At 43.6% G+C, this 24,280-nt stretch overlaps 1 protein-coding gene across 1 annotated transcript in view; it reads left to right on the top strand.

The window, feature by feature from the left end:
* Positions 1-24,280, top strand: part of KIF5C (kinesin family member 5C) — a 137,736-nt gene that overhangs the window by 74,432 nt on the left and 39,024 nt on the right. Inside the window, exons 11-13 of the mRNA XM_036928306.2 lie at positions 8,354-8,502; positions 18,703-18,878; positions 23,613-23,681. Of these exons, the coding sequence (XP_036784201.1) occupies positions 8,354-8,502; positions 18,703-18,878; positions 23,613-23,681 (394 nt within the window). The remainder of the gene's footprint in view (positions 1-8,353; positions 8,503-18,702; positions 18,879-23,612; positions 23,682-24,280) is intronic.

Below are 24,280 nucleotides of genomic sequence, written 5' to 3'. Positions count from 1 at the left end.
TGATGAACAAAAATGCTGGACTACTTTTCCCACCCCCGAGTGGGAAATCTCAGTCTCTATTTCTCTCACATATCATTCATCATGCAGAATGATACATTACAGATTGATTCTATGTATTGAAGGTTGGGCTTGTCTAGAGTTCCTTGTTCAAATGCCAGTACAGTCCTGAACACCTGGAAAGGGAAGGAAAATGCTGAAAGCAGGAGGTGGCAAGTGCCCTAAGAACAAACATCTTCCTGGCTCTTCCAGAGAGGCCACGGTCATTAGAGGAAACTTCAATGGTACGTAGTCTGCTTGTCATTTAGAACTCAGTGTGGCCAGGAAGTATGAGTATAGGCAGCGATTGAGGAATTAGGTGGGGATGAGATTTATCAGGACATGGAGTGATGTGAACTAAGTGGTTCTAGGACTTCCCTTCCTTAACAAGGACTTTATTCAAGTACCAAATTACAAGAATGCCTAGAGAGGTTTGTCGCTACTGGGGGCTTGTCCTAGGTGGTAGAAATGGACACAATCAGCAGTCTAGAAGTGTGGTCGTAAGCTTCTGAACATGTAAACTGCAAATTCAGTGAGAGAGGGCCCAACAGGTGCTGGGGAGGAAAGAACAGAATGCTTGAGGGCAGGGAAGGCAGAGGCTTGCTTCCTCTTTGATTCTTCAGTGGGATGTGCCTAACAGAATCCTTTTCTGACTTGACCGTCTCCACATAAAGATCTAGATGGATGGTGTACTGTGGCTGCTGCTCTTTGTCTGCTAGGCTTGGTCTGCCTTCTGCAGGGGTGGTAGCATTCATTAGATTTGAGGTCCTTTAAAAACTGGGTCCTAGTTCCCTTCTTGTGGGAGAAGGGATATTATATGTGGGGCAGTCCTAGATTGTATATTATTTAAACGGTGCTTGACTACCTGAAGTAAACTGAAACAGAAAAATTGCAGAACAGACACCCTGATAATTGCACTCTCAAGATTTGGCTCATTTGTTCTAAGTGGGTCTTGCTGTTTGAGTATAAACCTAAGATTAATTAAAGTTCTTCCCCCAAGAAGCCTTTGGTTAAGATTTTCCTCCCTGTGTGCTCTGGTTATAATTTATGGATCAGGCATTTATTTCTTTAGGTAGCATGGTTGAAAAACCTGAGGGTCTTTGGAAATGAAGACCCAAGACACGTTTGTTCTCCTTTGTGAGTGATCAGGTTGCACTGGGAGTAACCAAATGTTATCACAGTGAGATTGACCCATAAACGTGATGGATGAGCAGTAAGTTATGGCTCCTGTGGGTTACTGGCTCATTGTCCTGTATCGAAGTAATGGCCCAGAATTTTAGGGCTGGGTGGTATTGCTATTACTATATAGCTTCAACTAGACAAAATTATATAACCTGCCTTAAGAGCATTTCTTACTTCCTGCTTTCCAGTCTATTTTGTATTTCTTGTAAGCTATCTGAAATTCTTTTGCAAACAAGGCTAAGCAGTAAATGCACATGTGTACACTGTCCCTGAATCTGTCCACATGCAGTCCTGAGTGCCCAGGATCTGGTTCATTCACTGTGTATAAACAGAGAGTCTAGATGCAATGCTGTTGAGTGTGGTTACAGATAGCAGGTATGTCATAGGAAAATACCAAAATGAAAGGGCAAAGCCGGAGGACATTTGGATGAGCTTTAAAGTACACGTGGCAGAAAACCTCGGCAGACCACTCCCCAAACCATGCCGAGGCAGCTAGCTACACATTCACACAGCAGGAAAGGAATTGGAAGTGGCAAAATTAGACCTAATCATTAGGCTCCTTTATTCTGTAAAATTTCCTAAAGTTCGTGGTAAACAGCAGAAGAAGTGATAGATGTTTAACATCCTTTTTATCTAGGCCTCTTACAGGAATAAGAGACTGAGACAGTCTTTATTCCACTTTGCAAGGTTGGCTTCATTCAATATCTCAGGAGAATATTTGTTCTATTAAAAAAAATAAATAACCCCAGGCACAGACACTCAGTATCTCTCTTAGTAACTCTAGTTTATTCCACGATGTAGAAATTTTGTATCTGGCTTGATTTCTTGTTACAGCAGTTTATATTCCTTAACTTATTTTTGTTGAATACAGGTACACCTTATTTCATTGTGGCTTGCTCTTTGCTATGCTTCGCAGGTAATGCTCTTTTTTACAAATTGAAGTTTGCGGCAGCCTGCGCTGAGCAAGTCTATCAGTCCCTTTTTTCTAGTGACATTTGCTCACTTCCTGTCTCTATGTTACATTTTCGTAATTCTAACGATATTTCAAACTTCTGCATTTTGGTGACCCGTAATCAGTGAGCTTTGATGTTACTATTTCAGAGTGCCACGAGCTGCACCCATAAAAGATGGCACACTTAACTGATAAATGTGAGTGTTCTGATTGCTGCACTCACCAGCCATCCTCTCCTCCCTCTCCTCTTCAGTCCTCCCAATTTCCTGAGACACAGTCATACTGAAATTAGGCCAGTGAATAGCCTTGCAGTGGCCTCTAGATGTTCAAGTGAAAAGAAGAGTCACACATCTCTCACTTTAAGTCAATAGCTAGAAATGATTACATTTAGTGAGAAAAGCATGTCAAATACTGAGCGAAGCCAAAAACTAGGCTTCTTGTGCTGAACCCTTAGCAAACTGAATGCAAAGGAAATGTTCTTGAAGGAAGTTAAAACTGCTACTCCAGAGAACATATAAAATGATAAGAAAGTGAAACAGCCTTATTGCTGATACGGAGAAAATTTTAGTAGTTTGGATAGGAGATCAAACCAGACACAGCATTCCCTTAAGCCAAAGGCTAATCCGGACAAGGCCCTGACTCTTCAATTCTGGGAAGGCTGCAGGAGGTGAGGAAGCTGCAGAAGAAAAGTTGGAACCTAGCAGAGGTTAGTTCCTAAGAAGCCATCTCTATAACATAAAGGTTCAAGTTGAAGTAATGAGTGCTGATGTTGAAGCTGCAGCAAGTTTATCCAGAAGATCTAGTTGAGGTCATTAATGAAGGTGGCTACACTAAACAACAGAATTTCAATGGAGACAAAACAGCCTTCTATTGGAAGAAGATACCATCTAGGACTTTCATAGAAGAGAGAAGTCAGTGCCTGGCTTTAAATATTCAAAGGACAGGCTGACTCTTGTTAGGGGCTAATGCAGCTTGTGACTTTAAGTTGAAGCCAGTGCTCATTGACCATTCCGGAAATCTTAAGACTCTCAAGATTTATATCAAATCTACTCTGCCTGTGCTTTATAAATGGAAGAACATAGCCTGGATGACAGCACTTCTGTTTACAACATGATTTACTGAATATTTTATGCCCACCATTGAGACCTACTGCTCAGAAGGAAAGATTCCTTTCAAAATATCACTTAGTGCTCCCCGACAATGCACCTGGTCACCAAAGAGCTCCGGTGGAGATGGACAATGGAATGAATGTTTTCATGCCTGCTAACACACCATCCATTGTGCAGCCTATGGAGTAAGTTTGACTTTCAAGTCTTATTGTTGAAAAAATAGATTTTGTAAGGCTCTAGCTGCCATAGGTAGTGATTCCTTTGATGAATCTGGGCAAAGTAAATCGAAAACCTTCTGGAAAAGAACTCACCACGCTAGATGCCATTAAAAACATTCATGATTCATGGGAAGAGGCCTATTACCAATATGAACAGGAGTTTGGAGGAAGTTGATTCCAATTCTTACAGATGACTTCGAGAGGGTTCAAGGCTCAAGTGGAGGAAGTAACTGCAAATGTGTTGGAAATTGGGAGAGAACTAGAATTAGAACTGGAGCTTGAAGATGTGACTGAATTGCTACAATTCACAATAAAACTTTAATGAATGAGGATTTGCTTCCATAGGATGAGCAAAGAAATAGTTTTTTGAGATGGGGTCTATTGGTGAAGGTGCTGTGAAGGTTGCTCAAATGGCAACAAAGTATTTAGAATATTATGTAAACTTAGTTGATAAAATAGTGGCAGGGTTTGAGACAATTTACTCTAGTTTTTAAAGAAGTTTTGTGAATAAAATGCTCCCAAGCATCATTTTCTGCTATGGAGAAATTGTTTATGAAAGGAAGACTCAGTTGATACGGCAAACTTCATTTTTGTCTTATTTGAGAAATTGCCACAGCCACCCCACCCTTCAGCACCCACCACCCTGAGCCATCAGCACTGTCAGCATCAAGGCAAGACTCTCCACCAGTAAGAAGATTAGTACTTGCCAAAAACCTCAAAAGATGGGTAGCATTTTTTAATAATAAAGTGTTTTTAATTAAGGTATTACATGGATTTTTTAGATACAATGCTGTTGCACATTTAATAGACTACAGTATAGTGTAAACAACTTTTCTATGCATTAGGAAACCAAAAAAATTCATTTGACTTTATTGCTTTATTGGATACTTGCCTTACTGTGTGTTCTGGAACCAAACCTGCAATATCTCCAAGGTGTGCCTGTAATAAAATGCATAAATAAGTGTGCACCTCAGTAAAGTTTCGCAAATGTATAGGCACATGTAACCACCTACTCAGCATCTTAGAAGCGTCTCTCTTCTGCCCTCCCTAGTCAGTAGCCACCTCTCAAGGGCAAATGTAATCCTGACCTCTATCAACATAGATTACTACTGCCTGTCTTTGAACTTTATATAAGTAAAAAATACACAGTACTGTTTTGTATCTGGGTCATTTTATGCAACATTCATCTTTAACATTCACTACTTTGTTGGATATAGTAATAGTTTATTTTTCATAGTTATATAGTATTTCATGATATGACTATTGCATGTATGTATTCATGCTACTGTTGATGAATATTTGGATTGTTTTCTTTCTGGTGCTCTTATAAACGAAGTTACTATGCCATTGGTTGCCATGTCTTTTAGGAGAACATACATACGTCCTCATTGCTGTTGGTTATATATGTAGCAGTGGATTTGCTAGCTCATAGGTTATGAGATATTTAGCTTTAAGAGGCAGTACCAAAGACTCTTTAAAAATGATTGGAATAATTTACATTCTCTCATCAACACTTGATATTATCAGTTTACAAGATTTTAGTCATCCTGTTGGGCATGTGAAGATGTCTAATTGTTTTATTTGCATTACTCGGATGGCTAACGATGTTCTGCAGCCTTTTGGGGAGCTATTTATTGGCACTGCTTTTGTGAAGTGAGTGCCTGTTCAAAGCTTTGCCCAGTTTTTCACCAGTTGTCTTTTTCTTAGTGATGTATAGGAGTTTTTCTGGCAAAGTCCTTTTGTTAGATATATGTATGTGTATATCTTCTCCCACTTTTAGCTTATATTTTGACTTTTGATGGGGACTTTTAATGAACAGAGTATTTTTCAATTTTAAGGGAGTCAAGTAAATCATTTCGTTTACATCCTATTTGAGAAATTTTTGCTATCCCAGGGTCTTGAAGATATTCTCCTGTTTTCTTCCAGAGGCTTTATTATTTCAGTTTATGTGTCTGATATGTCTGTGTGTGTATGATTCACATTTATGTGTATGGTTTGTCTGGAATAGAAGTTTTTATATGGTATTACAGGAGTGGATTAAAGGTCATACAAGCACAGTATATTCAAAGGACCATTCTTTCCCACCATGCTGTTTGGGCAACTTTATTGTGAATCAGATGGCCATATAGTTGAGTGTTTGTTCCTGGATGTTATCCATTCTGTTTCTATTCCAAAGTTTCTGGACAAAGTTAGTCAGTGTTAATTACTCTGGCTTTGTAGTAAGTGTTGACATTCCATCCTCTTACTCTTCTTGAAAACAGCCTTTGCTATTCGTGGCCTTTTCACTTCTTTTATAAATTTAGGATCAGGTTGTCAGCCTCTCTATACACACAAAATCTCTTGGGATTTTGAGATTATTTTAAATCTTGGGAGAATTAACATCTTTCTCTTAGCTGAGTTCTGCATACTCTGCCTTTAGTGGGTGGAGAGGTATGACGCTCTGCCCCGTTTGGGAGTGAGTGAGGTCTAGGGCAATGGCATGAGCCGTGGTTCCCACCATTGTTCTGGGTTTCAAGTGGGAGTTGAGTTGTCTTACATTTTCCACCTGCTCCTCTGGATTGTCTGTGCCATCTCTGCTCTGTGCCCTTAGACAGTGACCAGTTGGAAACTGCACTGGACTCCCTTGCCTCTTGTTTCCAGTTAGGTTTGATCAATGGGGAAAGAACATGGCAATCAGAAGGGGAGAAGAGAGTGAGGAGAAGAGGATTAATTTCTTATCCCTTTTCATGCAGGGCCACCTTGGGTTGGCTTGCATCCCTAGGTTAATGGCTGTCACAGCTCCAGGTGGGAAGCTGCCTTCTTATAGCTCCCTCCCTCTGGGACTCCCTCAGCCTAAGGGTGGTGGCTTATCCGTCACTAATGTGGGGCATGCCTTATCTCTTACTTTCCAACACCCTTCGCATACCTTTGGTAAACTCTTCCCAAATTGTGCAGTTTGAATGGCCATCTGCTTCCTGCCAGGAGCTTGAATGCTACATAAGTGAAAGAAAAAGAAATTTCCAGATAGCATAAAAGATGTTTGAGAATGAGGACCAGCTACACCGGTGACACCCTTGCTGGGGTTGCTCCCAAAATCGCACTTCTGGCTAAACCTCAGAGTAGAGCGTGGAGGCTCTCTCCTTCTCTTTCTGGTATCTTTGGAAATCATCAGGAGACTCTTTCATGATTTAAAAAGTAATATTAGTAGCCTCAGAGTGTACCCTCAAGTGTTTGCAAGCATTTTAGCCATGGGTGATTTTTCACTCTCCGACTTACTAAGTGGATAATGGATCCTGCCGCCTTTGTGCTTGTGTCTGAGAAACAGCCACGACACCACCTGAGGCTGTGGGAAGGCCAAGCGAAGGTATCAAATGGGCATAGACTTTAAAGTAGTAATAAAATTGCTGCTATTTGAAAAATTAGAGTTGAAGCCCTTCTGGAGACGGCAGCCTCTAGCTACAGTGAAGAAGGGAGAATTACACTAATTCTTAAACAGAGTCTTACATTGAAATCATTTAACTCCTCTTCTGACAGTCAGGTTATTTAGTTGTCTGCTTTAGGAATTAATTTTTGGAATGACAGCTGTAGCAGTGGTGAAGACTGCTGAATTATTTCACTGAAATAGCAGTCGTGTCCCAAATGTCCTATGATGACAGTAGTAATTAACCTGAATCACACATCAGGTGGTGCTCATGAATATGACAGTGTAAGAACGGGTGGGCGTTTAAAATGAGACAGTCAATAGCAAATAAAAAACAATATATTGCATATTCTGAAATGAAGTTTTTAACCTTTTTAAAAAGTAGCAAGTGGAATTCTCCCATGGCCGATTTACTTCTTAATTGGACAAGTCTGCTTCTGTGTTGATAGCTGGGCCTAACTGGGTGAATCACATCTTCTGTTTTTAGTATCAGCTCGAGCTCCCACTGGCTTTCCTCTTGCAAGTTGCTCCCTTGAGTTGCTGTCCAAACTTTCACTGTGGCCTCACACCCCACCAGGCCGTACGTGCTAGGAGGTCAGTCCATTTCTTATATTACATGTGGTGAAATGGAGGCCATGAGACATTAGTTGCACACATTATTTTGCAAGGTTGTTTTAAACTGGGAGATACAAGTGAAAATCTCAGTGTCTGACTTATTTTGAAAAATATGATGCTCTGAAAACCATGGGTCCTCTGTTCCTCAATAATGACCATTACCTGTGCAGGGACATGTCCTCGGGAGGAAGCCGTGATTTCACCTGGCCAACCTGACTACGCTGTGTGACCCACATGTCCTGGGAGGCATGTGCTGACATGGGTTCTACACATCAAGGGTGATTTTAGGGACCAAATGTAAGGAAGAGAAGCAATTGATCATATTATTTCAGCCTGTATATTGGTAGGAGAAACTGCAAGTTCTGAGAGGACAGAAAACATGTCTCACTTGTTTTGGCTCATCCCCAGCGTGTCACAAATGTTAACTGAATTGAACGGAGACTCTTCTTAAGAAGATGAATCTGGCAGAGGTGTGCAAGATGCTACAGGAGGATGCTGAATGTTTGGAAAAGGCTATACCCATATGTCAGGGCTGAGAGCATAGGTGTAGATGGTGGCAGAGGAGATAGAGAATGAGGTAAACCTGGGAGACAATTTGAATGAAAGTCCATTGGATTTGGAGACACGTAGGAGGTAAAGGAGAAAGAGAAAGGTGAGTTTGACGCCTTAGGACAAGTGGTGCCATTAATATAACCAGGAGGGTGGTAGGTAAAGTCCCAGAGTGCCTCTCTACCCCTAGACTCAATCTTTTGACGTGAAGGAATGTGAGGCTCAATTGTATTTATCATAGCTAATGCTAATGGCTGTGCTTAGAATTTTCCCGTGATGTTTTTGACACCAGGGCTAAGACCATCAAGAATACAGTCTCTGTGAACCTGGAACTGACAGCAGAAGAATGGAAGAAGAAATATGAAAAAGAGAAAGAGAAAAACAAGACTTTGAAGAATGTTATCCAGCATCTGGAGATGGAGCTAAACAGGTGGAGAAATGGTAAGGACATTTGCGGCATGAGGCACGCTTTCCTTGGGCCACGCCTCCTGGCATCCCAGGGCTCTTGGGAAAGAGGGCGGTGGTGGAGCTTGGTTCTGCCTTGCGGCAGCCTGTGTGGAGGACTGCAAGTCTCCTCGTTCAGGGGCACAGCTCCTGCCCGCCCGTCACTTGGCTGACATGCATTCTTAGTGTGGGTGAGTGACTGTTCGCAGGCTTGCCTTGATCTGTTTCCAAGGAGATGCCCCTCTATCTGTTACTCTGATTCCTTCTCTGGGAGCCAGATTTGAGGTTTAGAGGGCAGGGCCTGAGACTTTGTGGCTCAGATTGCTTTTGATTAAATGAAAAATGCCATTCTCTCCTATGTGAGTTTTAGAATTGATTTGGGGTTAAAAGTCACCTCTGGCAAATATTTGCATTTTCTTGCCCAGCTGATCTTCATGCTCTGCTTCTTCAGAGCCAGAAATAGAGGGTTCCTGAAGAAGCTCTGTGCTAAAATGAATCCTTAAAGGCTTGGTTCGTGACTAGTTTTTCTTTTTCCCCAAAACATTCTCTCTGGCTTGTTCTACTTGAAGACGATATCTCTGAGAGCTGACACGCCGTGGGTGGGTGGGCTGTGGGTGAGGCGCTGACGGGGCTTTCCAGATCCAAGTGCGGACAGATTATTGCAGCGATTTTAGCATTGTGACGGAGGCTAGGAGAGAGAAGTCTTTTTCTTTTTTTTCCCCTGAAATGGTGTGCATGTAGGGGGTGGTGGATAGTTGAAGGTTGTTGTTCAGATTCTTTCCTATGTCCAGTATTGAGGGGCAGCAGACCTCAATCTTGGGTAAGTGTAGGAACCTGGGGGCTGCTGTGCAGGATGGGGAGGTAACCCGCCTGTTTGTAGCTGCAGAGTTAGCAGCAGACCGCCTTGTGATTATGTGCTTATCGCTGCTTTTTGCTAGGAAGGGTGGTGTGCCGATGAGCTGCTGTTCAATTGAAAAAGAATTACATAGCAAACCAGGGTTTAAGAGAGGTTCAAGAGATGACCTAGTAGCCTAAATAACACGATTCTTTTTGAGAGATTTTCTAGCTACACATGTGTTTTGAAAGCTGCTAGAATAATTGAATAACTCAGCACCTGGGGCTGGTGGATGCCTCCTTGCAGTTTGGCAGGAGTAGAAGAGTGGGGAGGCGTGCTTGGCAAGGCCGGGAGCAGCCGCATGAAATTGTGTTCTATTCCTGGGATCCTCTTGGGTCAGTTCTCTGCTGGGCGACTGGAGCATTCAGTAAAGCCTTTTGGAAAAAGGAGCAGGGACTGGCCTTGGAAACATGGTGCAGTGGGCAGCTAGCCTTGTTTCTCTTCTCTCCGGTCTCCCACTGTGCTTTGGCTATCCAGTCCTCCATCCCTCAGCCAGTTCTGTCCTCTGGACTCTTCCCACTACCCTATCTTCTTAACTCCCTGCCTGCCTAGCATTATCTGTTGGACACTTTCCCCCTCCCCTGGCTCTATAAGTTCACACTTGGCATCACTTTAACTGTTTGTCCCCCCCCTTGTCCATCTTGGAAATCTGCTCAAAAATTTACTGTTTTCTGTGCCCTACAGGGTGAGATCCTATATAAACTCTTAAATTACATAATTTGGGAGTCTGAAAACTCATGTATGGCTTCTGGCACATGATAGACTTTCGTAAACATATATTAAGTAAACATGTGTTTAATGCAGTGCTGGAGATAAAAGTGTGAGCGGTTGGATATGCTCTCTGCCTTCACAGTCCCTGTAGTCAGATGGGGGTGGTAGACTCTAGCCACAATGAGTAAACATGTAATAATAGTCCATGTCACATGTCAAAATGGGAAAATAGAAGGTGCTAGAAGTTATTACACAGGAGGTCCTGATTGTGAGTGAGAAGTCAGCGAAGGTTCCCCCCAGAACTGACATAGGGAATAGGAGCTGAGAGAAACCGCAGTTAGCCAGGCGGAATAGGAGGTGCCAGGTGGAAGTGGGAGTGGGAGTTGGGGTGGGAAGAGCCACGTTTCACAGTGCCCCTGAGGGGTGGGAGCAGGAAGGCTGCGTGGAGAGCTGGGGTGGGGGAGCAGGGGCCTGAGGTGGGCCGGAGGGGCAGGCGGGCCTGTCCTAGGCCTTGCTGAGGAATTTGGTCACTATCTTGGAAGCAGTGGGAAGCCATTCAAGGATATTAAGCTGCACGTCATACAAGATTGGCATTTTTGAAGATCCATTCTTTGTGTTGGAGGGTGGACTTGGGGAGGGTGGGAGGAGGACCAGGAGCTGAGGTGGTCTTCCGGGGGTGACATTGCGGCGGTTGAGTCTAGACAGGGCAGTGGGAAGGGAGAGGGAAGGATGGACCAGAGCTATTTCCGAGGTGGGATCAGCAGGGCTCGGTGAGGAGTCGGCGACGTGGAGAGAGGGCGCCAGGTGTTCTGGCGCCGAGTCAGGCGGAGGCTCACCGAGACAGGGAAGCGAAGAACGGGCCGGACACAAAGGAGGTGAGCGGGGGCGTTCAAGGAGCCCGCGGCACATCCCGTGAGAATGTCCAGTGAGGCCTGAGGGTCGGGAGCTCAGAGGAGCTGCCTGAGCCGGTGAGAGAGACCCTGGGGGCTTTGTCTTCAGGAGGTAAGTGAAGGTGTGGGTCGGAGCGAGGGCCTCGGTGGACTGTGAGGGGAGGGTCTGGAAGAGGAGAGGGAGGGTCTCGAGAGAGAGCCCACCGCCTCCCGCCATCGCCGCGTAGCCACTGAATGAGCGGCATGGGGAAGGGAGCCCCGCAGAGCTCTGTGCTCCCGGAGCTAACATTTGCATTTTAAAGGTGATTTTTCCAGAAGCAAAAGCTTTCAAATGCAGAGAACCAAACTCTACACCTTTCAGTCCGGAAGTGGGGCAGATGGAGGCTTTGTGGAGTGGCCCTTTGACTGGCTGTGAGTGAAGGATTAGCTGTACATGGCACATACACCGACCAAAAACCCCAGGCTTTTTGTTACATTCCTAGCAGCCCTTGAGGTTTCAAGAGGTTAGAAGATTTGCCCAAGGTGACTCAGTCGCTGGTAGAGCTGGGATCTGAATGTGGGGTGCTTGACTCTAGTTGTCCGTGCTGCACATGCCCTAGTGGTTTGTGTTTAGGCCAGTTAGATGAGTGTGAAATGTACCCCACCAGAAGAGAAGGGACTGGAAGCCGTCAGTGGTGTCCTGGGGCATCAGGCCTGACTCCTTGCAGTCATGAGAACGTGGCTGGTCTGTGTCAGCTAGAGAGCTGGGATTTGAGAGGTGGAGCAGAGAAGAGGCCAAGCCCTCCACTAGAATCCAAGTGGCAGGGTATTTCCAACTTTACTTCGAAATCTGACACGCAGGTTGGTTCTAAACTTGGGGGAAGCAGTCACTTAGTTTACCTCAACGGTTCCTAGATACAGTTATTTCTACATAGTGGTCTGAACAAGTAGAGGAGCATTGTCACTTGTATGCAGTCTCCCCTGGGGAAGAGATTTCTTTTTTTGCATGGTGTGTTTATAATTTGAGTTGGGTTGTTCTACACCAGCTGCAGGAGAGACAGAAGGAGTACAACAGAGAAAAAGGGTGCACATATGCACGCTATGTACTTTCCATTTGCTGTTATGTAGAGTGAGGTTTGAATACAAAGGAGTAGGAAAGGTAAAATAATATGATGTCTCAATGGCAAATCGGGTCCAGGCAGTTAATGTAAATAGTGCGGGGAGGTTATGTCTGATTCCATTGGCAGTAATGGGACTACCACAGGAAAGAGCATTCCCTGCCCAAAGGCATTCAGAAGTTATGAAATATCGCATTACAGGCCTACAACTTGGTCTGCCCTCCCTGCCACACACATACGCACACCTCCACCAGTTTCCAGCCCTCATAGCTTAATGGGCTACTTCAGAATGCAAGCCTGGCAGTTTTCTCCTCTGGACATAGTGGAGTATTGATTCTCAGAATGCAGCCTGTGACTTGTATGTGCTGCACCCAGCCTTAATTCATTTCTGCCATTGCCATTAAGGCAGGATGGCTCAGGGCATGCGCGTGGTGGCTTAAGGGGAGGCCACATCTCATTTTTATAAAGAAGGACCAAGGAGAGCCACCCACTCTCCTGGTTCCCTTCCCCATTGTGCCAGTGAGTGTCCCTGGATTGCAAAAGGAATTGACCCTGCCTGGCTTAAACAAAAAAGGAAAGCATTACAAGGATAGGAGTGACTCAAACCAAAAGACAACTGAGGAACCAGTCTCAATGGGTGAAGCTGGGGTTATTCCAGAGACACGGGCAACAGACTCATAAGGGGCCACACCTTGGAGTGGGTCCCCTCTGAGTGTTTCTCCCGCCCTTGCACTAGTACATATTTGGGCTCAGAGGCCCAGGAGGAAGGGGGTGCTGAGCTTGGTGGTGTGCTGTGGCTGGGGAAGGTCAGGGTGCCCCCATGTGTTGTCTGATGAAGACTGTGCACATCGAGGGGATATGCCTCTCGAGGTGCCGTTATGAGGATGGGTGTGGAGTGGCTGAAAACAACACATGTCCACTACAATCTACTAGTGACATCTTGTGGGCTGAAATCGACTGACAGTCTTGCTTTGAATCTGCAGACTGTTGGGAACTTGTTCGGCCTGCTTGCTTAATAAGGACAGATAGATGGAGTGGCAGTTATCAGAAATAGGATTTGTTTTCACACTGTTGCTTTTTGACTGTATGTATGGAAAAGATGCGAACAATCCTGTAAATGAAGTTAGATTTAGGTAGTTGGATTCAGAGTGAATTACGGAGCCCAGTTCACCCTCTTCCCCCTAGTCTATCAGGAGGACCTCTCTTCCCCAACAGGAAGATGGGGAGGGAGGCTGAGGGCCCAGGGGCGTGACGCTTAGAGCGGGGTTCGGTCCATAGCTCCGTGTCACTGCCAGCTCAGTCTTCACGCCTGATACTACTTTGAATTTTGCGCTTTAACAAATAGTGTTTTACAGGGGCTTAGGTTAGAAAAGGAGGCCCTGAACACCTAGGTGTCTGGAGTGCACAGAAATGATCTGACAGTACAGCCTAGCTGCTATTTCTCTTGAATAATTGAATATAATACTAAATAAGAGAGTGGATGCAGATTTACTCCATCTGCTGAAGTCATGTGAAGAAGTTATTTCATCCCAGGCTGAGAAGGCATGGAAAATCGGCAGTCTGAAACAGATTTGTTCTCCAAACTTACAACCTGCCAGGCCAGCAGGCTGGTGTCCTTAACTAGCTAAACCTGTAACCCCCAGTGTGATCTGGGACTCGGCGGAACTGTGCAGCCTCCATAGTTGCAACATACTTTGCTCTCTTAGTATTAAATATGTAGAAGATGCTGGCTTCCTTCTCCGATTCATAATCATAGTAGAAGCTCGTAAGTTAGCATTTTTTTTGAGAGATCCTAATTTGTTAGGCCCCTTCTTCTGAGAGCGCTAAGAGAACGTTGTGGCCTACTCAAGAGGTCAGGAATGTAAAGACGATAGAGTCCTGGGTGCGCAGTTTATTAGAAAAATGCTCCAGAAGGGATTCAAGAGAATGTCTTAAGCTGCTTACAATATTTTTAGGAGCTAGGGTGAAAGTGAAAGATGCTATTTGCGTGCAAAATAATCCCATAAAGGAATGGTTTTTTTTTTTTAAACCTCACATTTATATAATGACATCTTGTAGCCAGCTGCTCTTATCCATCTGGCAACTTAAAGATTTCCTTTTAGTTTCTTTGATACAGAAATTACCTACCATTAGGTCTGCCATTGGGCCTGTTTAATTGGTATTAAAAAAAGCACCTCCTTTGCCAGCTCTGCTGTGGTTTCTGCCGGAAGCTGTGAGTGACCAGTAAATCTCTGCCCTGGAGTTGCAGAGAGAATGCAATTACCTTTCTGTGTTCTCTAGAGGCTTTAGGGACTCAACTTATGAAGAGGATAACTAGCTCATTGCTATTTCATGTGTGAAATTTTAATGAATCACTGGCAGTCTAATGGTTTTTTTCTTTTTTTGAAAACACAAAAACCAAAAAGCCTATTTAAAAAAATTTTTAACTAATAGCCCGAACAAGAACTTTTGATTAGCCTGTCTTTCTTTTTTATTGCAGTTGATAGATTTCTACTTTTTGTAGGAATGTTATTTATGCACACTGGGGTTTTTTATTTTATCATTAAAATGCTCTGCAAACCTTACAGGTCTAGTCCTGAGTACACACAAATCTTTTTAGTCCTTAAAGGTAATTACATCTGACAATAGGAAAGGCCAGAATGCTTATTTAAAGAAGGGAAAGGTTTCTAGTTGGGGGATAGGGGGGTGGGGAGCTTTCATTCTAGAAAATCAGGTGCTTTATAATATTATAAGCTCCTTCCCTGTAGATGGCAGGTATAATGCCTCAGGGGATAAACTAAGAGAAATTTGCTTTTAATGAGAAGAAGGAGAATAAAAATAAAGTAAAAGCAGATGCTAATCCTCATTTGGTGGTTCTTTTCTTGTCCTCCCACCACCGGATTTTAGGGCTTCATTTCCCCAGGATTTGTTTACAGCTGCCTTCCTTGTTCCAGTCAGTTAGTCCGTGACCACCTTGTGGGGGCTTCTCCGGAGACCGGGTCCACCGCAGCGCAGGGAATATTCTCGATTAACGTGCTGAGATTGCCATGGAGACAGATTGCCTGGTGTCAGGTCTTGCATAGTGTTGGGAATTTACAATCCCCAGACGTGTTTGTGAGCTGGACAGTGTAGTTACCAGGGATGCTTCTGGAAGTCATTTTCTTGGCCCTTTGAAGGGCAGCAGTGTTTGGGAAAACCAGCTCTCGGTTCTTCTCTGGGCAGGAGCTGTGCTCTCCTGCAGATGCCTGCTGCTTTGGTTCCTGTGTGCTGCCGCTTTGTTCTTCTCGGCCTGAACGGCTGCTGCAAAAAATAATCCTGACTGCCTGACCTTTAGAATGTAAACTGGGAAGGGCTCGTTGTTTCGATGTAGCTTTGTAGGGGACATGTTAATGCTTTGATTCAGAGAACTGCTCATGAGAAACCAGAAAGTGGGCTATAGGTTTCAAACATTGTTACAGTAATTATAAACATAAACATGAAAGGGCCTGGTGAAGCTATGTTGTGTTTTATTTTTGGAACTGAGCTCCAGCCAACCACAAAGGTATTGTGAAGACCCCAAGAACATTCATCTCAGAATAAGTAAAGATAATTTATCTGAAAAACCTAAAATGTTGACAGTTAGTTAGGAAGAGGAACCTTTTGTGATTTTTACATATATTATTCTAATTGATCTTTAGAACAATATTGTATTAAAGGCATTATTATTTTCTCTCCTTTACACAAAGCAAACGAAGGGGTTAAGCAGGAGATGGGCTTGTGATTAATTAGATCTGTTAAAAGGTGCATGCAGTGTGGCTTGGCCCTGGAGATGTTTATGCAGAGTCTGGTATCACTTTGGAAGTACCTTGTATCGGTGGCTAGCTTGTTGAACCTCTCTAAACTGGGACAACCCTGGCACTTAGTGATGCTGAAATTCCACAGTGGGAGAAGAGAGCCTTAGGGGAAGGCAAACCTGTGGCGTTTGGTTAGAGCAGGTCACTGGTCCCTATGTTACGGACATTATGAGGATTCATCCCTGGCTCCTGCCTCCCCAGATGAATAGAAACACCCACCAAGCAGCTCCTTAGCTGGCCCCTGCCTCCTGCTATCACTGTCTCTCTGGCCATTTGGAACCAAAGAACATATGGCTCTTCAATGTTTTTGTGTGTTACCTCTGGACTTGGGGTGAGTTGGACTATGGATAATAGGACCATATTCCGGCTAGTTTCTGGTCTAGTACAGTTACAGTTTTTCACCTTCATTAAGCTTATGCTGGAAGATTAAATTCATACAGGGCTAGACTGCCCTGTTCACAAACTTCATAAGATAGAACTGAAAAATTAGAGACATAGTCATGATCCAAGTAGGGGAGGGACATTTACCAAAGTGTTAGTAGTGACTTTCTGTGGAGAAAGAACAGAATTGGGGGATAGAGCTGAAGGAGGATTTAAAAGTTGTAGTGGATACCCTATGGTTAGAAAAAGATATATATAGATGTATACAGCTGATCTTGGAAGAACACGGGTTTGAACTGCACAAGTACATTTGTACATGGATTTTTTTTTTGGTAAATATATTGGAAAACATTTTGGAGATTTGCAACAATTTGAAAAAACATTTTCTTTTCTCTGCCTTACTTTGTTATAAGAATATAGTGTCTAATGCATATAACATCAACCTTTTATGTTATTGGTAGGGTTTCTAGTCCACAGTAGGCTGTTAGTAGTTCAGTTTTTGGGGAGTCAAAAGTTATACGTGGATTTTCAACCACCTGGGTTATCCAAGGATCAACCATGCTTTGTATTTTACTCTATATAGTGTCATACATATTATATATTAATAGATATTTTATTATTTATAGTATTTTACTTAATATATAAAATATTTAATATTTTATTTCTTAGAACATTATATGTGTATATTTTTTTTAAGCAAAAAAAAAAAAATATCTTAGGAACCAGAACATGGTGCTGCTTTTTTTAGCCTGTGGATTTAGCAGACGTAGAAAGTATAGATTCTTTAACTGGATGAAATCCAGTCTGCTCACTAAGGTCCTTGATGGATATTTTAAACCAGGAATTGGATCTGAATGAAATATTGATTTGGTTCAGGTTCAGTTCAAAGGCTACTCTGATATTCTGATTTTGTTTCAGGTCAGTAATTTTAGAAAAAGGCTGAGGTACAGTACAGTCTTGTTGAGCTTCAGAAGAAAAAAGGATTGGCTCAGTTTTGCGTGTTCAGGAAAGTAATAGTTGATTCCAGGTTCTGCTTCCAGTCGCTGTTTCAAACAGAACTATGGCATGAGAAGGGGACATCATTGCGTGTTCATTTTATTTGACGTGGAGGTCTTCTCCCTTTTTGTGATTATCAGGTGCGATCCTGGAATCTTAAGTGGCAAAAAGCTAGCCCATCACAGAGTACTTGGATGTCATGGGAGAATTGGGTACAGTATTCCTGTGGCTTCCCTGAGGTGTGACATATACTGTTAATGAAGCCATAGAGGATCTCATTCCTGTCTTTTTTTTTTTTTTCTTTTTGAGAAATTTTCTCTAGCTCAAGGCACTTCTCCTGGGGAATTTCCACAAAACGCATTTTATGGGCTGGGAGCTGGGTGAGGCTGGAATGTAGATGCTGATGGTAGCAAACTGAGTGTGAAGTTGATGGTAAACATTGTGATAGAAAAGTATGTTTGGTTTGGTTTGCTTTCCAAGAAGATACTTGAGAGACTTGGTTGGGCCACATGGTTCCCATAAAATCCTTTAGTGCGGTCTGTTTGCAAGGGGATTTTCTTGTTGGGGACAGCCATTGGCCAGTTCCGAGAACTTCACCCTTTTCCTCAATTTGCATGGTCAAATTTGGTAGTGCTCTTTCCAGGGCCTCAACAAATGCTACTTTTCAGACCGAGAAGTGGTATGCAGGGTCTCTGCATGATAGTCTGAACTGGCTGCTTTTTCTTTCCTGGGACTACCTGACATCACAGGAAATTATTCTGTTTGAACTCCCCAACCAAGCCAATTAATTCTTACTTCCCAGGGAAGAGACTGGCAGTGGAATATGTGTTCATGCAGTATCAGTCAGAGTTCCTGGGCCCACGGCTGCGCTGGCTTCCTGCTTCAGACTCAGAGACTCTCAGATTCAGAGGAGCGGGACCCTACAGTGTTCTAGTCAACAGTAGCAAATTTGTGCCTTGAATTGGCTGTTTCTCTTAATGAAATGGTAACCTAAGTCACTGGTAATGAGGATGCTTCAGAGGTCTGTTCCCCTGTGAGTCAATCACTAGATAGAATGTGATACTAGTAAAGCCCCGGAATATTCCTCAACAAAAGGACATTTTTTTCTAAAAATTCTGGGTATCCCTGCAAATTGGATTTGTTCAGAGCGTCCATGTTTGATGGAACCAGTTTATTTAAGAGATACGTCATGAGATAAGGAATGTTGCATAGTTCTGTTTTCCCTTACACTAGTTTTGGTTGATAACTACAACCTTTCTTGTCAAATAAAAAGAGCACGAACTCCAACTCCCTACACCAGCTCTCTACTGTGTCCTCTGTGTCTTTTTCACAGGAGTGACTCTTTTGGAACTCTTCCTGGAAGGTGGCATGCTGAGTTTCTTTAATCCCCAACTTCTCTGGGCTGTGCTTTGCAGGAGAAGCTGTGCCTGAGGATGAACAGATCAGTGCTAAGGACCAGAAGCCCCTGGAGCCCTGTGACAACACCCCCATCATAGACAATATTGCTCCTGTTGCCACTGGCATCTCTGCAGAGGAGAAGGAGAAGTACGATGAGGAGATCTCCAGCCTCTACAGACAACTGGATGATAAGGTCTGTAGCCAGAGACTATAATCCTCACTCTGGTACAAAGCCTAAGGTGGCAGATCCCAGACCCGATGGCCACAAGCAGCTTCAAGCCCCGTGGGGTTGATGTAGGGCTGCAGGCTGATGTTCTGTGTGCCTGATATCTCTTCCAACTCTTGACTGGGCAGGCTCAGGGAACTGGAGTCATGTGGAGTGGAAACTTTCATAGGAATTTGGAAGTGTGAGGGTCGAACTGGATAGACAGTCTTCACTTCTAGAAGTCAGACTGGGGCTTCTAAAAATTGGATCACCCACGCAAGTGGGTGTGAGTGTGAGTGTGCATGGTCTGTGTTAGGTTCCCCTTCTGTTCTTTGGGCCTATCCCTTGCCTCTTGGAAACTCCCAGTGGTAGTTCCAGCTCTAGGGGCAAGGGTGTGGCTCCCAAAGCTGAGTATGTGCTTGAATCATGTCGCTCTAAGGCCTGGGATGAGGAGCCGGTAGAGGTGGGCTCTGCTCTGACAGCTTCTACCTTATTGGCGAAGCTGTGTTCAGGGGCATACTCTTGAGTGAAGTATCTGAACATGCTGATTAGGGATGTCCACTGTTATGGGGACTATCAGGATTCAAATAGTTATGTAAATGCACAAGTTGGAATAGAGGAAAAGAGACCTTGGAGAACACTGTGTATCATTCATTCCTTGTGAAGGTCGGGTTAGGAATCCCAGAGGCGTAGGAAATTAAATTGACGTGACGTTTCACATGTTGCCCTTGGAATATTCTAAATCCTTTCGGTTTATTTCATCAAGGTTGCTGATATTTTTAGTATGATTTAATCTTTTCTGCTGTGGTTATGCACAGAGTGCTTGGGGACTCCTCTGGCTTGGACAAAACAGCTTGTTATGTGAACATCACCATTAATCTTGCAGGCCTCTCTTTTCTGAGTAAAGCTCAGTCTGGTATCACCTTGACACTGACATGTCACTGTCATTTTAAGGAAGCTAGTTCTGCTTTGTATTTGTGACTCCTGGGGTTTGCATTATAATCACAGCCTTAAACTGGGCTCTCCCTACCCTCTGGTAACTTATTTGAGAAGATACTCGCCCCCATGGGAGCTGGGGTAGTCGCCCTTTAGCCACTTGCCATTCTGTCATGCTTCCATTTCTGCTCAGGTGTTATTGGGCAAAACCTCAAAGTAAGAGAAGGAGATCAATTGTAAATTAACAATATATGCAATTTCTTGATTCCTCCAAATGCTACCGTTTAAACGCACTGTGTTCCCCGCCCCCCATTTTTTATAATTGATAGATTTATTTGTAGTGATCTCTAGAAAGAATCCTGGATGAGAGGTGATGGCCTGATTCCACACTCTGCTCTCTGTGAACGGGTGCCTGACGTGGTCGGAATGGGGGTCGTTCACCTTGGTGGCACGAGGAGCTTCTCATTGATCTGAGAGACTTCAGGGAGGCTTGACTCCAGCTTCCGATGAGGACCGAGCTCAGGGTGCTGAAAGTGCACCTCGGGAGCGTGCAGCTGGTAGCTGGCAGACTCAACCCTAGAGGCTTTGCCTCCTGGTGACCAGCCTGGGACCAGCCTGGGACATTTTCTGTCATATGCCCTGAAAATCCTGTGAAGCACACAGTGCGATGTTCACGTATGTGGTCATGACAGGGTGATGCTGAGAGGCCTGGGAGAGCGTGAGCTCACAAGCCTTGGCCTCGGACGGCACTGCAGCCAGTGGTTTGACCTTAGTAACCCTACCCATAGACGCCTGAGTATGTCTTATCAGCTATGGTTCTTACTTGTCCTCTTAAAAGTTCTGGAAGGTATTCCATGCTTCTGATGAGGTAGGTTGTTTGAGCTTTTGAGAATCCATGAGCTGGGGCATGGCACCTTCCTAGATTACTGAGTGGTAGAGCTGAAAGTATCTAGGTCTAGATGAAAACTTGCCCAGGGTGGTTTCATGACTTGCCCATAGATGGCAGAGCTGGAATGAGCCTATGTATCTTCCTGCTCCCAGTCTAGTGCTCATCTCATTTTGGCCTTAGCCCTTTAAATGAGGAACTTACCAACCCTAATGCATCTACTGAGAAAATGGTGGGAGAAAGCCTAAACAGTCTCCTCCTCCTAGCTGCCCTCCCTGTCCCTTTGTGCTGGGGCCCAAGGCCAGGTCCTCTCCCAGTGCAGAGCTATGCAGGGGGAAAGCCTGTGCCGGGGAGGCAGATCGGGACTTAATGGTCTGAGACCTGGGCTGCTCCTCTACCCTGCTGAAGATGTTTTTCTCATCTGCAGCGTGAGGCTCATGTCTGTTCCTTCAAAAGGTCATAGTGGGGATTCAAAGTTTCTAGTGCATTGCAGATATTCAATAAACATTAGTTTCTTTTCTGTCTTCTCCCTTCTGGGTTCTGTTTGCTTATGGGAGAATACCATCATATGTGCTATCAGAGGTGGGGGGTGCAGAAAGGGGCTAAAAGCCATTACAAGTTGAGCAAATGGGTGTTGGCACTCTCTTTTATTCCTTGTCCCCTCCCAGATACTAGTGTGCCGCTGGAGATGTACAAGAGGAAGTAAGTAGAAATAGAAGCTGAATCATATTGCATTGGTTATCACTGCAACAAAAACATGCTTATGATTAAAGGTGGCCTGTTGACAGTTCAGCTCTTTCATGTATAAGAAAATTAAACATAAGACTATTTCCTGAAGAGCGCTTTTAAATGTTATTTATGGGCTAGATCTTGAATAGCATCAGAACGAGTGTGCTTTAAGAGATGCACTTGAAGGTCTAGATGAAGACTGCACAGCACCTCTTCTTATTCTGCAAGTTTTATAAAAGTTTGAAAAAGCACAGTGAGCTAGGCTAATTCCTTAGGGAGTTTGCCTCAGAAAAGAGTAAAGTGTAGCTTTGGAAATGTCCCTGGTACCAGTGATTCATGTCCTTATATGTAATCCTAGTTCTTCATCCTTCCCAGGTGGACTTGGGCTCCTTGTTTTCTCATTGAACCTCAAAAATCACTGTATCCTGGCTTGTCACCTGTCAGGGAGGAGACCTGTGTCTTTCTTGAGGCTCTGAAATGAACACAGTATAAGAACAAAGCGCTTGTTCCCCTGTTTTGCTTCTCCTGTGATTTATATCACTTGTAGCCATTGCTTATATATCCCAGGGGAAGAGATGGCAGCTCTTCAATGTTAAACTCAAGTCTTTTATGTTAAGTTGTTTAATATTTATGTGCCAAGGAACATAAACACAAAATTGTTCCTGGTAACTGACTTTCTAAGTTTATAAAAGCAGAAGAGAAAATATGTTCTATAAAATAGCCGCCTAGTTGTAGAAGTACTGTGTTTTGGCAGTTTCACTCTGGTGTGTAATTTCCCTACTTATCCTGCCAGAAATCTGGTTTGGGAAGGAAAGTCACGAGTATTTTGTGGGACCATTAAAGAAACATTGGTGTAAAAAGTTCAGTAAAAACAGGGTCTCCTTGAGTAGAGACATAGGCCAAAATGTTCTACAGTTAAAAAAAGGAGGTACAGATCCTGTAATAATGATTTTAAAATTTTCCATGGAAAACATAAGTTGTGACACTGAGTTAATCCAATTTAAATATATGTATAGACATCACTAAACAGGTCTAGAGAATATTCCATGGCACTCTGGCTCTGTGACCCAGGCCCTTGAGTCTACCCCTCACCTTACCTCTGGAAAAGGCAGAAAGCTCAGTGCAAGTGTTCATGGGCTGCTGATGGAGGTGCCTGGGCAGCGTCGGGCATGAAGAGGGACCTTGAATCTGAACTGAATCCGACTCTTGGCTTTAGACCCAGAAGTGTCATCAAATAGGATTTTCTCTTGTTTCTGAGGGAAAGGCACATATGAAGCCAAGTTGTTCTTCGCAGGCTAAGCTTCAAGACTGCATTCAAACTCGTGAACATCTTTGTAGCAAAGCCCGCGCCTCATGCAGTTTGGCGTCGTCCGCCCGCTGCTGTGCCCGCGCTGGGTGGGGTGTCTCGGGAGAGGCAGAGACGTCTGCATGGGGTGGTGAGAGGTGGACAGCTCTGCTTTGTGGTAGCAATACCCAGTGGCATAAAATTCAAGTGAGGAGAGTGAGTTTGCCTGTGGGGAGATCCTTCCCCACAGGCCAGAACGGAAGCATTCATATCTCTGCTCCCCCGGCTTCCTTCAGATTTTTTAGTTTTCTCTAACTAGTAAAAAAATTAACTTCTAATCAAAATGGAGGTCTGCTCATACCAAAGATTAATTCTCTAGCAAACATTTTTCCAATCTAAGAGATTTGAAGTGGAAATACTGGTCTTTCTTACCTATCACGTGGCAGCATTCCTGGCCATTGATGTGTTTGACAAGGTTTGGGACATGAATACATTACAGTGCACATGGCTGGAAATTCACTCCCTTATTTTTTTGAGCTAGGAATTTACTATTAACATCTTTGAAGTGGGCGGTCCCTTTCGGTTCCCCAACCCTAGATTTCTGATTTCTGTGTGAGCAGGAATTGAGTTGAATGTGTAGGATGTTACAATACATTTCCCAGAATACCAAAATATTTCATTTGCTGAGAAAGGGGGATGACGAGGTGTTTTAACCAAATCAAGATCCCAGAACCACTCTGTCTTCTGTGAGGAAGCACTACACCATTCCCTTCATCTTATTAGCAAGGTTACAGGTGGTATCCTGGTATCTGACTGTCATCGGGAAACCAGGATATCAAAAATGACATAACTAACCAAAAAAAGTGAACATGATGTTTTCTTTCAGGATGATGAAATTAACCAGCAGAGCCAGCTGGCTGAAAAGCTGAAGCAACAGATGTTGGATCAGGATGAGGTAAAGAACACAATAAATTTTTCTTTACAAAGTTCTTTCATTCCTCTTTGTTGCTGATGTTTGTTCCAGAAATTTAATTTGCAAAGCATTTTTTCAAAAATCACTGAATCATGTGGAAATTTCCTGGTAGATATCTTTTCAATACCTGTTAAAAGCTGATTTTAGCTGAATTTAGAAAATAAATGTCTGACTTTGTAGACCTCTGGGGTTTAGAGAGTGAGTAGCTGGTTGCTGTGCTTAGTTTTTGAAGAGCAGGGACAAAGGAACTTGGCAGTCAGGCAAGGATGAGACGACTTCCTCATACCCAGGGCCCAGCATTCCTGTCTCTTGCTGTTTTAGCTTTTTTTTTTGCTTTGCAAATAAGCCAGCTCAGGTCTTTGATATACACTGTTTTCACATGCTATCTTGTAGGAAAACAAAACCAGAGAAAACAAAACAAAAATAGAAAGTAGAGGGAGAGGAAAGCAAAGAGGAAGGGGGTCCACATGCTGCATTAGTATATATTTGATACAGTAAAAAGGAAGGAAATTTTGTTCAGTCTCTCCCTAGGTGGCATACAATTCTTCAGTAAATGTCTTTTTTGCATTGTGTTTTGCCAT

The sequence above is a fragment of the Manis pentadactyla genome, chromosome 8 (assembly GCF_030020395.1).
Source record: "Manis pentadactyla isolate mManPen7 chromosome 8, mManPen7.hap1, whole genome shotgun sequence".
NCBI lineage: Eukaryota > Metazoa > Chordata > Mammalia > Pholidota > Manidae > Manis > Manis pentadactyla.
Note: the sequence above shows the minus strand (reverse complement) of the source record. Positions and strands in the feature narration are given on the sequence as shown.